Here is a 14,692-nt window from a genome sequence, read left to right as displayed (position 1 = left end):
TTTAAACCACTACTACAGAAAACTTTAATTTATATAGAGAAATGTTAGACCTTACTTTAGCAGAGTCCTCTGAAACAAATGCAGTACTTTAATACTTTAATCTAGGAGTGAGATATATAACATTTAATGACCTAACATTTATATACAACTACTTTTCCTTTGTTTTTTTTTTCTTTAACACATGGTCACATGTAGCTCAGGCTGGCCTCCTAATCCTTTTGCCTCAATTTCCCAAATGCTGGGATTACAGGTATACACCACCACACACAACTACACAGCTACTTAATAAGTACTTATGTATATAAACACTGGAACAAATTTTGCAAAGTAGTCTAGTTATGTATCACCCATACTCTTTTCTTCTGCTGTTGTCTAGTTGGCATCAGTTGCTTTGTGCTTTAGGCTTTTCTTGCAAATGTCATTCACAAATATGAGAAGCTCTAAAAAAGGGTTCTTTTGCTTAGAAGTAGGCAGCTGGTGACTCATGAACTCTTTACTGTCTAGGTACATGTTTGGATTACATTTCAAAAGGTACAACATAGTATCAAATGGTGAGGTTAGTTTCAGACAAATATGAAAATGCACATCTTACCCACATGCAGGCCTCAATCCTAACTTTTGAGATGATACTCCACAAAGAAATAGCTCCTTCAGTGCCCTCTTCATCTGGGCAAATAATCTGGTCAGGATAGGGTGGCTCAGGGAAATTAACTGAATTGCATTCATAAGCAGCTAATGTAACCGAAGCTATATGAGGGCCCTAGAAAACAATAAAATCTGTGATGAGAAATACTAAGAAAAAAGGATTAATATCCTTTAATATCACATTAATCACTATATATTACAGGGATAGCTTAGCTTTCAAAGAACAAGATTCTTTCAAAATATACATATCAAGATGAAGCTAATATGGAAGACAGGGAAACTGATAGAATATAACATCCCCCAGGAAGTCCAGATGAGTTTAGTTAAATTATTTCAAATCTTTAAGAAACTAATTATTTCAGGATTGATTACAGCACTCCAGAGTATAGATGAGTATTGAAAACTTCCAAGTCATGCCTCCTAGCTCTATAGTAACACAGGGTGCAGTCCAGAAATACACTCAAAGATATATGGAATCTGAATACAATAAAGATGGACTTTAAAAGCAAATAGGAAAAAGGTAGATTGTCCAATAAATTGTTTTAACTGTTTTGAGAAAAATCTAACTTCTTATTTCTTTAGGCAAAAGCAAATTTCAAAAAGATCAATAATGTAAGTGAAAGTGACACAAAAGAAAAAAAAGTTGCTGCTAGGAATTTGATAAAATACTCTTCCCCACTCAAAATACTGCCCCACTCCATCCTATCTCCCTTGCAGCTACTCAACTGATTTCTAGCTTGATTTTTATTTTACTTTCCACATTTATTTGTCAGAATGTTATCCCCTGTGATAAAAACTTCCCAGGCCCCTACTTAAGTACAATTTGAGAATATCACTTTTTTAAATCTATACTTAACAACAGTTGGTGTTAAGTAATTACCTTACTTATCGTTTCCAGTGAGATTCGAAAGCAAAGATAAAACTGAGAAACCAGTATTAGTAAGCTTTTCTTTTCATTTTTGGTGGTATTGGGGGTTGAATGCAGAGCCTTGTACTTCCTAAGAAGGTGCTCTACCATAAGTCTACCATAAGTTTTTCTTTCTTAAAGTAATTTCTTCCATGGGAACTTTTGTGTTGCTGTGTTCCTTTATTGTGAAATATTACAAATTAGCAACAAACATTTATTTTAAATTAAAATGTATTAATGTTTAGATGTGTGATAAAGTCTTAAACACAATGGTTTCTAAATGCACATGATGAAGCATCTGCATGAAAATAAACTACAGAGTTGGCTAAAAATAGAAATTCCTGGATCCCTAAACATAGATTGATAGAAGCCCTTTAGTATATGGTACATATTAGCCATCGGCTGCTACACAAGAACAACATTTTATTTATGGATAATTTATACACACACAGATTTTGCTACTAACCATACAGTGTGAATATCTCTGAATCTAAGATTTCTGCTAAAGATTTCTCCACTGGCTTTTCATAAATGTGTGAGACCCAAAGAAAAGTGGTCTCTATATAAAAGCAGGGTAAAAGAATTTGTGGTTCAAAAACCAAGAACTTAAGATGTAGTAAGGAAAATAAAGCATTATAGAAATTTTACTTGTTATCAAGACAACAAAAGTTTTGTATCATATTAACATAAAAAGACATGCATAAACCTAAGCTACATTCATCCCTAAATATAACAGGCATTTTGTGCTAAAATAAAATCTTATAAAATGAAATTCTATACTTAGCAATGAATCCATTAGTAGTTCTTTTCTGTACAAAAAAAATAAATCTATGTGACTTTTTTGTCTTTGTTCCTTCTTTTTGATGGGTTTTTATTCCTGGAAATGCTTAAGCATTAATACTAAAGTTTTAAGATACAGAAAAAAAAAATTTTTAATTATTTTTTAAATTATCTTATTGTACTGAGAAGAAAAAATGTAAAAGAATGTTTTATTATTCATGCTTTTGAAAAGTTACAATTAATCATGAAATCTACAACTTGTTTGTTTGAATATTGTGTAAATAAAAGAGATTTCAGTTGGGAGAAAGAATTATTTTCTGATCCTACCAAACAGAAAACAAATGAAACACAAACCTTGAGTTTAAAATTTGTGGTATTCAGAAAAACTGCATAGTGAGTGAGAAAGTTCTAATTACAGCTATCAGATGTAATTAAAAAATAGTAACAGCGACTTCCATTTTACTATTAGAAAACATCAAAGAGACTTGATGATGCCATTAGTTAAAAAGAGAAAACTCAAGAGTTTGATCATGTTGTCCCTATCTAACAGTCCTCTTTGGCTACAAATACAGTCTATTAATGAATTCTAAAAATGAGCTGTAAAAAAACAGAAACAAAAAAAAAAAAGGAAGAAAGAAGTGAGGAAAAAAAATAAGCAAAACATGATCTGGAGGTGTAGGCAAGTGGTAGAATACTTGTCTAGCAAGGCCAAGACGAGTTTGATCCCCAGCACCATGGGGAAGGGTCTGAGGAAACAGACAGAGATGAGAGAGAGAGAGAGAGAGAGAGAGAGAGAGAGAGAGAGAGAGAGAGGAGAGAGAGATTGATTTATTTGGGTGACACATGCGGGAAAAACTACATTTCTATTCCAAAATGTAGATTAAAAAATGTATCCCAACATATTAAACACATTATCAAATACAATAAAAGATCTTTACAGTGATTCTTTTTTTTTTTATTCATATGTGCATACAAGGCTTGGGTCATTTCTCCCCTCTGCCCCCACCCCCTCCCCTTTACAGTGATTCTAAACAAGAAAATTCTCAACCATTTTAAGAATTTTCTCCCTAAAGAAGTCTGTTCATTCACTCAAATAAAGTGACATATATTTTCCATAACCACACTATTAAGTCACGATTACTCAGTCTTAGAGGCAGATGTGGTAGGTTCCCAAACAAAATAATCACTAACAACTCAGTTTCCTATCCTTTGTTGAGTCTTAAAAGTCTGTTTAGCCTATATCATGACATTTTATTTTAGACTAACTGATAGGAAACTTCACAAATTCTTTTCAACAGCATAGTTTAAAGCTCCCAAATATAACCAATTTGAATGAAAGTTTTATGAAAAATCTAAAAAATAATTTTGATTAAAATAATTTAAAAAGTTACACATATTCACTTTTATTGTCCTTTTTCAGTGCTAGGATAAAACCCAGGCTCTCAACACATGCTACAATGTGTTACTCTCAGCCCTCAAACTACCTTTTAAGAATTTTCTAAAACATGTAAGTCTCATTACAATGTATCACATATGAGTCACATTTTAGCCAGATCAAACAAAGAAATGGGGTAAAGCCACAAATAGCTATAGTATAATAGAAAAAGTTAACTGGATACAACCACTACTAAATACCAAATTAACGTAAATACTGAGCCTGTAGGTTCCAATTCTCATGGGGATGAAGTTAGGGTCCCTAACAAATGGCTGAGAGTTTTGGCCTCAGAGCATGATAAAGTAACAGATAGTAGACTTTCATTTCTTTAACAACCAGAAAATTGAACAAAATATATGGAGTAATTCTTTTCAGACACTACCACAGGCAGTATAAGGCTTCTGACTATTTATAGAAGGGATATAAATGAGGAAATCTTATGATGACTACAGCTTTTTGCCTGTAGATGCACTGTCTCAAAAAAAAAAAAGAAAAATCCATGGTCCAAAGAGGAGGAGCTCAAGCAGGGAATGATGGTCCTACTGAACTGAGAAGATCTGAATTTAGAGAAGGTGAGGCAGTTGGAATTTGTGGGGGCAGAATACTAGAGAACTGATAGATATACAAAAAACAACTGTAGCAACGAGCATTTGGAAGGCTGGGCATGGTGGCACATTCTGTGGCAGGATGATTGTGAGTTGGCCAGCCTGACCAAAATGTTTGGAAGACTCCATCTCAACCAATGGCTGAGTGTGGTGACACATGCCTGTCATCCCAAGTTAGGTGGGAGGCAGAGATCCAGAGGACTGTGGTACACACCCATCAGGGCAAAAAAGTTTGGGAGATCCCATCTCTATGGAAAAAAGCTGGGCATAATGGTGTGCATCTGACATCCCCACTACAGTGGGAAGTGTAGAACAGGAGAATCTCAGTCCAGGTCTGCTTGGGCAAAAGGCAAAAGCAAGACCTTATCTTGCTCTAGCAGAAAGGGATGGAGGTGTGGCTCTAGAGCACAACCTCACAAGTGCGAAGTCCTGAGTTTAAACACCAGTGCAGCAAGCAAACAAACAACAATGACAAATCCACCAGAAATTAACATTAAGAGTCCCTTTAAGGTTTTTGCATACACCGATGCCCTGCATGCCAAGTAAGGTTCAACTCCATAAGCCCAGGCAAACGATGACTCGTAGGAAAAACAACTCCAGGGGATTTATAAATGAACAATTCCCAGACTTCTTACTATCCTGGGAAACATTTGTATTCAGTCAGTTAGAAGAATTTATAACACAGAAATTATTAAGAATGTTTTAGATTGTTCATGTGTCTGAAAAATTGTGATTACAATGGGTGCCCGCGACTCAGGCCTGTAATCCTAACTACTTGGGAGATAGAGATTAGGAGATCATGATTGGGGGCCAGTCTGTAAAAAGTCTGTGAGACCCTAAGTCAACAGAAATGAACTGGGCATGATAGTGTGTGTCAGTCATCCCAGCTACAGCAGGAAGTATAAATACGAGGATCATGGTCCAGGGAGACCCAGGCAAAAAATGAGAAGTGAGATCCTATCTCAAAAATAACCATAGCAAAAAGGGATGGATACATGGTTCATGTGGTACAGTGCCTGCTACCGAGCGCAAAGCTATGAGTTCAATCGCCAGTTACTACCAAAAAAAAAAGTTATGATTAACCATGAATTCTATTAAATACGTGCATAAAAGAGATTCCACAGGGTTAGGGGTGTAGCTCAGTGGGAAAGTGCTTGCCTATCATGTGCAAGGCCCTGGGTTTTCTTTGTTTGTTTGTTTGTTTGTTTTTAAGAGATTTCAGTTGGGCCACATCTAGTCTATTATATGTTTTATAAATAAAGTTTCAAGGAATATGGCCCTACTCATTTATTTATATTTTGACTGGCTATGTTTGTACTACAATAGAAAAACTGAGGCCAGGAGTATGGATCAAGCCTGTAATCCTAGCTACTCTGGAAGTTGAGATCAGGAGGGTGGAGATTCAAGGCCAAGACCTGAGTTAAACCCCTAGTACTAACTACTACCACACACACACAGTAATGTGTAACAGACCTTATGACCCACAAAACCTAAAACATTTACTACTTTTTTAAAGAAAGCTGCTTATCTCTAATTTAAATGAAAACATAAACACACTAAGAAAAGCAATAGAAAGTATATATTTAAAAAAACAAATGAGTTTCTAGAACTGGAAATATTAATACCTGAATGGAAAAACTCATTGGATGAATTATCCAGAGTACACAAACCAAAACATAGTATTAGAGAATTTGAAGATAGGTCAATAAAAAGTATCCAAATCAAAGGTTACAGAAGTAAAAGTCTGGGAAAGAAAGGAATCTCAGTGACCTGTGGGACAAAACCAATTAGTCTGATATCCATGTAACTGAAATTCTGGGGGATGACTTACAGAAAAATAACAGAATAAATAATGGTCAAGTATTTTCCAGATTTCATGAATAATACCAACCCATCTACCCAGACCTAAGAGAGGGAACAACCCAGGCAGAATCAATAAAAGTAAAATATATCCTGGAGTCATGAGTATACATCTATAATCTCAATCTTGGGAGCAGAGGCAGGAGGATTCAAAGTTTGAGGCCAGCCTCAACTACATATAGAGATCCTATCTCAAAAAGAAAATGAAATAAAATAAAATACAAAGTGCTGAAAATCATCAAATTGCTGTAATTCAATGATAAGGAGAGAACCTTAAAAACATTCAGAGAGCATAAAAATAACATATGATACACAGGGGAAAACAGGTAAGTTTTTTTTTCATTAGAAATTATGCAAGTCAAAAGATAATAGAATTTCTTGGGGCTGGTGGAATGACTCAAGTGGTAGAATGCTTGCCTAGCAAGCACAACACCCTGAGTTCAAACCCCAGTGCCGCCAAAAAAAAAAAAAAAGAAAAAAAGAAAAAAGATAATAGAATTTCTCTAAAGGACTGAAACAAAAATTTAAAAAGAAAAAGGAGGCGCAGAATTCCAAGATGGCGGCTAGAGGCAGGAAGCAGAAAGCGAGCCTCCTATAGTGAAATCTTGGAGAGACGCTGGAGACACACTTTGCAGGCATAATCACCGAGAAAAGGCATAACTTTGACTCCTCCACACCTCCAGCCAGCGCAGAGAATCTCCACTTCACGTTAAACGGAGAACCGAGGAGGCCCCCGGGGCCGCCAGTGGCCGGTGCCCATACGGCTTGGGAAGACGCGGACCAGGTGAGCTTCGCGGTACCGCGGTTCCCCCACAGACAAGCCTGGGCCAGAGCAGCATAGCCCCCTGGACAGACTGACCTCCACCCGGGAAAAAAAGAGAAACTGAGTACTAAGCAATAAGAACAGTTAATACACGCTGGAAAGAGGGTGGGGCGCCCTGAGCGCTGAAGATTGGGGGAAGGGAACCCTTCCCGGGACTGTAAAGAAACGAGCCGGGCGGGCCGGAGAGGCTCTGGCGGGAGCGGGGTGCGCCCAGCAACCAGGAGCGGGGACGCTTGTGAGAGGAGGGAAGACCCACTTCCCACGTGAACTGTAAATAAACACGCAGGCCTGACAATGCGGGGCAGTGTCGCCTTTCCCAGTGCTTGGAAAGGGGAAAGCCTGTAGCAGAGGCTCCCACACAGGAGAACTCTGAGCAAACAAAGCCTGTGGGACCAGGTGAGTGCTAAGCTCACCCCAGAGATCTGCATAAATAACGCCGCCAGCTACAGGCTGAGAGCAGCAGGCAGGCGAGCCACAGTTGCAGATACCACTCTCAGAACTGCCTCCAGACGCTTTTTTTTCTTTTTCTCCCTACCTTTGATGAGAGAACAACCGAATTACACCTGCAAGCCGAAAAACTTACTGAAACTATTGCATTTGAACTGGGGACACTTGGTGGGGCTTTTTTTTTTCTTCTGTGTGTGTGTGAGTGTAGTTTTGTTCTACTTTATGCATCCCCTTTGATGAGACAACTACAGAACAACATCTGAGGCACCAACTCCAGGACTGGAGATTGAGACGGACATCCAAATTATTAAGACTGAAATTGCATTGCATATAAACTTGGAAGTTTTTTGGTTTTTTTTTTTTAATTTTCTATTTTCCATTTTATTTTAATTCATTTTTATATATAGATATTACTTTCATATACTTATTTTTTATTTTTTTATCTTTGATTTTCAATCCTCTCTCTGTCTCTCTATTGTCTGTTCAGCTTACTGTCGATTAGTACACTAACACTCCCTGTTTATACCTTTGAAACTCTCTTGTCTGATACCTTGTTCTGCTTTCTCCCTCTTGTCTGTATATTTGTTTTCCCCTTTTCTTTAACTTCTTGCTTTCCATCTCAGCTCACTCTTCCATTCTCAATATTACCATTGCTATTATTACAAGCTAGAAAATACTTAATTACACACAGTACAGGGACAGTAACAACACCAAGGACAATGACGGGAAGACAGAAAAAACAAGGAAACCAGTTTCCCCACAGCAAAAAATTAGTACAGGAACCAGAGAGGAATGAAGAGAACAGAAACTCAGATCCAGACTCCAACAAAATGAAGATAAACTATGCCAAAGGACCCAATGAAGCCCACAAGAATAATTTAAAAGAAGATATACTACAAGTACTCAATGAGAATTTTATAGAGATGATACTGGATAGAGTCAACCAAAATGTACAGGAGACACTCAAGAAATTCCAAGACAATAAAAATAGAGAATTTGAAAAAGCAAAAGAAGAAATAAAGGAAACCATAGAAGCACTGTATAAACACCAAAGTGAAAGAGAGAACACAATGAATAAATGGATAAATGAACTCAGGACAAAAATAGACAACAATAAAGAAGAAAACAGCCAGGATATGGAAAACCTCAGAAAAAAGAACGAAACAGAACTGCAAAACAAAACGGAAGGCCAATCCAGCAGAATAGAACAAACAGAAGACAGAATCTCAGAACTTGAAGATGAAATGGTAATTAAAGGAAAAACTGAAGAACTATTAATTAAACAACTCAAGACCTGTGAAAAGAAAATGCAAGAACTCACTGACTCCATCAAAAGACCAAACTTGAGAATCATGGGCATCGAAGAAGGAGAAGAGGTGCAAGCGAAGGGAATGCGTAATATATTCAACAAAATAATAATGGAAAATTTCCCAAATCTAGAGAAAGATATTCCCATACAGATGCAAGAGGCCTCCAGGACACCAAACAGACCAGATCAAAATAGAACTACTCCACGAAATATCATCATTAAAACAAGTTCAGAAACTAAGGAAAGAATATTGAAGGCTGTAAGAGAGAAAAAACAAGTAACATACAAAGGTAAACCCATCAAAATCACAGCAGACTTCTCAACAGAAACATTAAAAGCAAGAAGAGCGTGGGGTGAGATCTTCCGGGCACTGAATGAAAATAACTTCAACCCCAGTATACTCTACCCAGCAAAGCTATCATTCAAAATAGATGGAGCAATAAAAGTCTTCCATGATAAGCAGAAACTAAAACAATATGTGACCACAAAGCTACCATTACAAAAGATTCTGCAAGGGATCCTGCACACAGAAAGTGACACCCAACTTAACCATGAAAAGGCAGGCAGCACCAAACCACAGGATAAGAAAAAGCAAGACAGTAGAGAGTAACATCAAGTTAGGTACACACAATCAAACCTTCAAACAACTAAGATAACTAAATGGCAGGAATCACCACATACCTATCAGTACTAACACTTAATGTTAATGGACTTAATTCACCCATCAAAAGACACCGTTTGACAAAATGGATTAAAAAAGAAGATCCAACAATTTGTTGCTTACAGGAGACTCATCTCACCGACAGAAATAAGCATATGCTTAGGATGAAAGGCTGGAAGAAGATTTACCAAGCCAATGGCCCCCGAAAACAAGCAGGAGTAGCAATACTTATCTCTGACAAAGTAGACTTCAAACCTACATTGATCAAACGAGATAAAGAAGGACATTCCATACTAATAAAAGGGGAAATAGACCAAAAGGAAATAATAATCATCAATCTGTACGCACCCAATGTCAACGCACCCAGTTTCATCAAACATACCCTGAAAGACCTAAAAGCATATATAAACGCCAACACAGTGGTTGTGGGAGACTTTAACACTCCATTATCATCAATAGATAGGTCATCCAAACAAAAACTCAATAAAGAAATCCAAGATCTAAAATATGCAATAGATCAAGTGGACCTAGTAGATGTCTACAGAACATTTCATCCAACCTCTACACAATATACATTCTTCTCAGCAGCCCATGGAACCTTCTCCAAAATAGATCATATCCTAGGGCACAAAGCAAGCCTCAGCAAATATAAGAAAATAGAAATTATACCGTGCATACTATCTGATCACAATGCAGTAAAAGTAGAACTCAATAACAAAAGTAAAGACAAAAAACATGCAAACAGCTGGAAACTAAATAACTCATTACTTAATGAAGAATGGATCATCGATGCAATAAAAGAGGAAAGTAAAAAGTTCCTGGAAGTCAATGAAAATGAAAACACAACCTACCGGAACCTATGGGACACAGCTAAGGCAGTCTTGAGAGGAAAGTTTATAGCCATGAGTGCATATATTAAAAAGATTGAAAGATCCCAAATCAATGACCTAATGATACATCTCAAACTCCTAGAAAAACAAGAACAAGCAAATCCCAAAACAAATAGAAGGAGAGAAATAATAAAAATAAGAGCTGACAACCAGCAAAACCCCTTGGTCCTTCCTATTATTGCTTATACTCTCTCTACAACAAAATTAGAGATAAGGGCAAAATAGTTTCTGCTGGGTATTGAGGGGGGGGAGCGGGAGGGGGTGGAGTGGGTGGTAAGGGAGGGGGTGGGGGCAGGGGGGAGAAATAAACCAAGCCTTGTATGCACATATGAATAATAAAAGAAAAATGGAAAAAAAAAAAAAAAAAAAGAAAGATTAAAAAAAAAAAAAATAAGAGCTGAAATCAACGAAATAGAACCCAAAAAAACCATACAAAGAATTAATGAAACAAAAAGTTGGTTCTTTGAAAAAATAAACAAGATCGATAGACCCCTGGCAAACCTGACTAAAATGAGGAGAGAAAAAACCCAAATTAGTAGAATTAGGAATGCAAAAGGGGAGATAACAACAAACACCATGGAAGTCCAGGAAACCATCAGAGACTACTTTGAGAACCTATATTCAAATAAATTTGAAAATCTAAAAGAAATGGACAGATTTCTAGATACATATGATCATCCAAAACTGAACCAAGAGGAAATTAATCACCTGAATAGACCTATAACACAAAATGAAATTGAAGCAGCAATCAAGAGTCTCCCCACAAAGAAAAGTCCAGGAACTGATGGATTCTCTGAATTCTATCAGACCTTTAAAGAAGAACTGATACCAACCCTCCTTAAACTGTTCCACGAAATAGAAAGGGAAGGAAAACTGCCAAACACATTTTATGAAGCCAGTATTACACTTATCCCAAAGCCAGGCAAAGATACCTCCAAAAAGGAGAACTATAGGCCAATCTCCTTAATGAACATTGATGCAAAAATCCTCAATAAAATAATGGCAAACAACACATCAAAAAGATTATTCACCACAACCAAGTAGGCTTCATCCCAGGGATGCAGGGGTAGTTCAACATATGAAAATCAATAAACGTAATAAACCACATTAACAGAAGCAAAGACAAAAACCACTTGATCATCTCAATAGATGCAGAAAAAGCCTTTGACAAGCTCCAACATCATTTCATGATAAAAGCTCTAAGAAAACTAGGAATAGAAGGAAAGTTCCTCAACATTATAAAAGCTATATATGACAAACCTACAGCCAGCATTATACTTAACGGAGAAAAATTAAAACCATTCCCTCTAAAATCAGGAACCAGACAAGGATGCCCACTATCTCCACTCCTATTCAACATAGTACTGGAATTCCTAGCCAGAGCAATTAGGCAAGAAGAAGGAATAAAAGGAATACAAATAGGTAAAGAAACTGTCAAAATATCCCTATTTGCAGACGACATGATCCTATACCTTAAAGACACAAAAAACTCTACTCAGAAGCTTCTAGACATCATCAATAGCTATAGCAAGGTAGCAGGATATAAAATCAACATAGAAAAATCATTAGCATTTCTATACACTAACAATGAGCAAACGGAAAAAGAATGTATGAAAACAATTCCATTTACAATAGCCTCAAACAAAATCAAATACCTAGGTGTAAACCTAACAAAAGATGTGAAAGACCTCTACAAGGAAAACTATACACTTCTGAAGAAAGAGATTGAGGAAGACTATAGAAAGTGGAGAGATCGCCCATGCTCATGGATTGGTAGAATCAACATAGTAAAAATGTCGATACTCCCCGAAGTAATCTACATGTTTAATGCAATTCCCATCCAAATTCCAATGACATTCATTAAAGAGATTGAAAAATCTACTGTTAAATTTATATGGAAACACAAGAGGCCACGAATAGCCAAGGCAATACTCAGTCAAAAGAACAATGCAGGAGGTACCACAATACCTGACTTCAAACTATATTACAAAGCAATAACAATAAAAACAGCATGGTACTGGCACAAAAACAGACATGAAGACCAGTGGAACAGAATAGAGGATCCAGATATGAAGCCACACAACTATGAGCAACTTATCTTTGACAAAGGAGCTAAAAATATACGATGGAGAAATAGCAGCCTCTTCAACAAAAACTGCTGGGAAAACTGGTTAGCAGTCTGCAAAAAACTGAAACTAGATCCATGTATATCACCCTATACCAAGATTAACTCAAAATGGATCAAGGATCTTAATATCAGACCACAAACTCTTAAGTTGATACAAGAAAGAGTAGGAAATACTCTGGAGTTAGTAGGTAGAGGTAAGAACTTTCTCAATGAAACCCCAGCAGCACAGCAACTAAGAGATAGCATAGATAAATGGGACCTCATAAAACTAAAAAGCTTCTGTACATCAAAAGAAATGGTCTCTAAACTGAAGAGAACACCCACAGACTGGGAGAAAATATTTGCCAATTATACATCAGACAAAGGACTGATAACCAGAATATACAGGGAACTTAAAAAACTAGATTCTCCCAAAACTAATGAACCAATAAAGAAATGGGCATGTGAACTAAACAGAACTTTCTCAAAAGAAGAAATTCAAATGGCCAGAAAACACATGAAAAAATGCTCACCATCTCTAGCAATAAAGGAAATTAAAACCACACTAAGATTCCACCTCACCCCTGTTAGAATAGCCATCATCAGCAACACCACCACCAACAGGTGTTGGCGAGGATGCGGGGAAAAAGGAACCCTCTTATACTGTTGGTGGGAATGTAGACTAGTACAACCACTCTGGAAAAAAATTTGGAGGCTACTTAAAAAGCTGGACATCGGTCTACCATTTGATCCAGCAATACCACTCTTGGGGATATACCCAAAAGACTGTTACTCCAGAGGCCCCTGCACATCCATGTTTATTGCGGCACTATTCACAATAGCCAAGTTATGGAAACAGCCAAGATGCCCCAGCACTGACGAATGGATTAAGAAAATGTGGTATCTATACACAATGGAATTTTATGCAGCCATGAAGAAGAACGAAATGTTATCATTCGCTGGTAAATGGATGGAACTGGAGAACATCATTCTGAGTGAGGTTAGCCTGGCCCAAAAGACCAAAAATCGTATGTTCTCCCTCATATGTGGACATTAGATCAAGGGCAAACACAACAAGGGGATTGGACTATGAGCACATGATAAAAGCGAGAGCACACAAGGGAGGGGTGAGGATAGGTAAGACACCTAAAAAACTAGCTAGCATTTGTTGCCCTTAATGCAGAGAAACTAAAGCAGATACCTTAAAGCAACTGAGGCCAATAGGAAAAGGGGACCAGGAACTAGAGAAAAGGTTAGATCAAAAAGAATTAACCTAGAAGGTAACACCCACGCACAGGAAATCAATGTGAGTCAATGCCCTGTATAGCTATCCTTATCTCAACCAGCAAAACCCCTTGTTCCTTCCTATTATTGATTATATTCTCTCTACAACAAAATTAGAGATAAGGGCAAAATAGTTTCTGCTGGGTATTGAGGGGGGGGAGCGGGAGGGGGTGGAGTGGGTGGTAAGGGAGGGGGTGGGGGCAGGGGGGAGAAATGAACCAAGCCTTGTATGCACATATGAATAATAAAAGAAAAAAAAAATAAAAATAAAAAACAAAAAAAACCAAAAAAAAAAAAAAAAAAAAAAGAAAAAGGAAAAACCTTTGAAGAAATCTAGAACTTAGGAAAAATATACTTCAAAAATAAGATGAGCCAGGCACTGGTGGCTCATGCCTGTAATCCTAGCTACTTGGTTGGCTGAGACTGGGAAGATCAAGGTTAGAGGCCACCCTGGGCAAATAGTTTGTGAGACCCCCATTTCCAAAATAACGAGCAAAATGGACTGGAGGTGTGGCTGAAGCAGTAGAGTGCCTGCTTTGCAAGGGTAAAGCCCTGAGTTCAAATCCCAATTCTTCCCACGATATACACTCACACAAAAGATGAGTCTAGCATAGTGGTTCATGCCTATAACCCCAGCCACACAGGAGGTGTAGCTAGGAGGATTGTGGTCCGAGGCCAGGCTGGGTAAATAAAAAGAAGCATAAGATCCTAGCTGAAACTTAAATAAAGGGCTGAGGGGATATGGCTCAAAAGGTAAACAGCTGGCCTAAAAGGTCAAGTCCCTGAGTTTAAAACCCTGTACCACCAAGAAAAACTAAGATAAAACAAAAATATTTTCAGATAAACAAAACCCAAAATGATTTGTTCCAACAGATATGCATCATAAAAATGTATGAATATGTTCTCAAGTGGAAGAAAAGTGACATTACACAGAAAGTT

The 14,692-nt window shown here is 37.3% G+C and overlaps 1 protein-coding gene across 1 annotated transcript in view; it reads right to left on the bottom strand.

Annotated features, from left to right (window-relative positions):
* Nucleotides 1–14,692, bottom strand: part of Vmp1 (vacuole membrane protein 1) — a 108,198-nt gene that overhangs the window by 58,680 nt on the left and 34,826 nt on the right. The window contains exon 6 of the mRNA XM_020161838.2: nucleotides 593–760. Within this exon, the coding sequence (XP_020017427.1) occupies nucleotides 593–760 (168 nt within the window). The remainder of the gene's footprint in view (nucleotides 1–592; nucleotides 761–14,692) is intronic.

This window comes from Castor canadensis, chromosome 11, assembly GCF_047511655.1.
Source record: "Castor canadensis chromosome 11, mCasCan1.hap1v2, whole genome shotgun sequence".
Classification (NCBI taxonomy): domain Eukaryota; kingdom Metazoa; phylum Chordata; class Mammalia; order Rodentia; family Castoridae; genus Castor; species Castor canadensis.
This window is presented reverse-complemented; position numbering and strand designations above follow the sequence as displayed.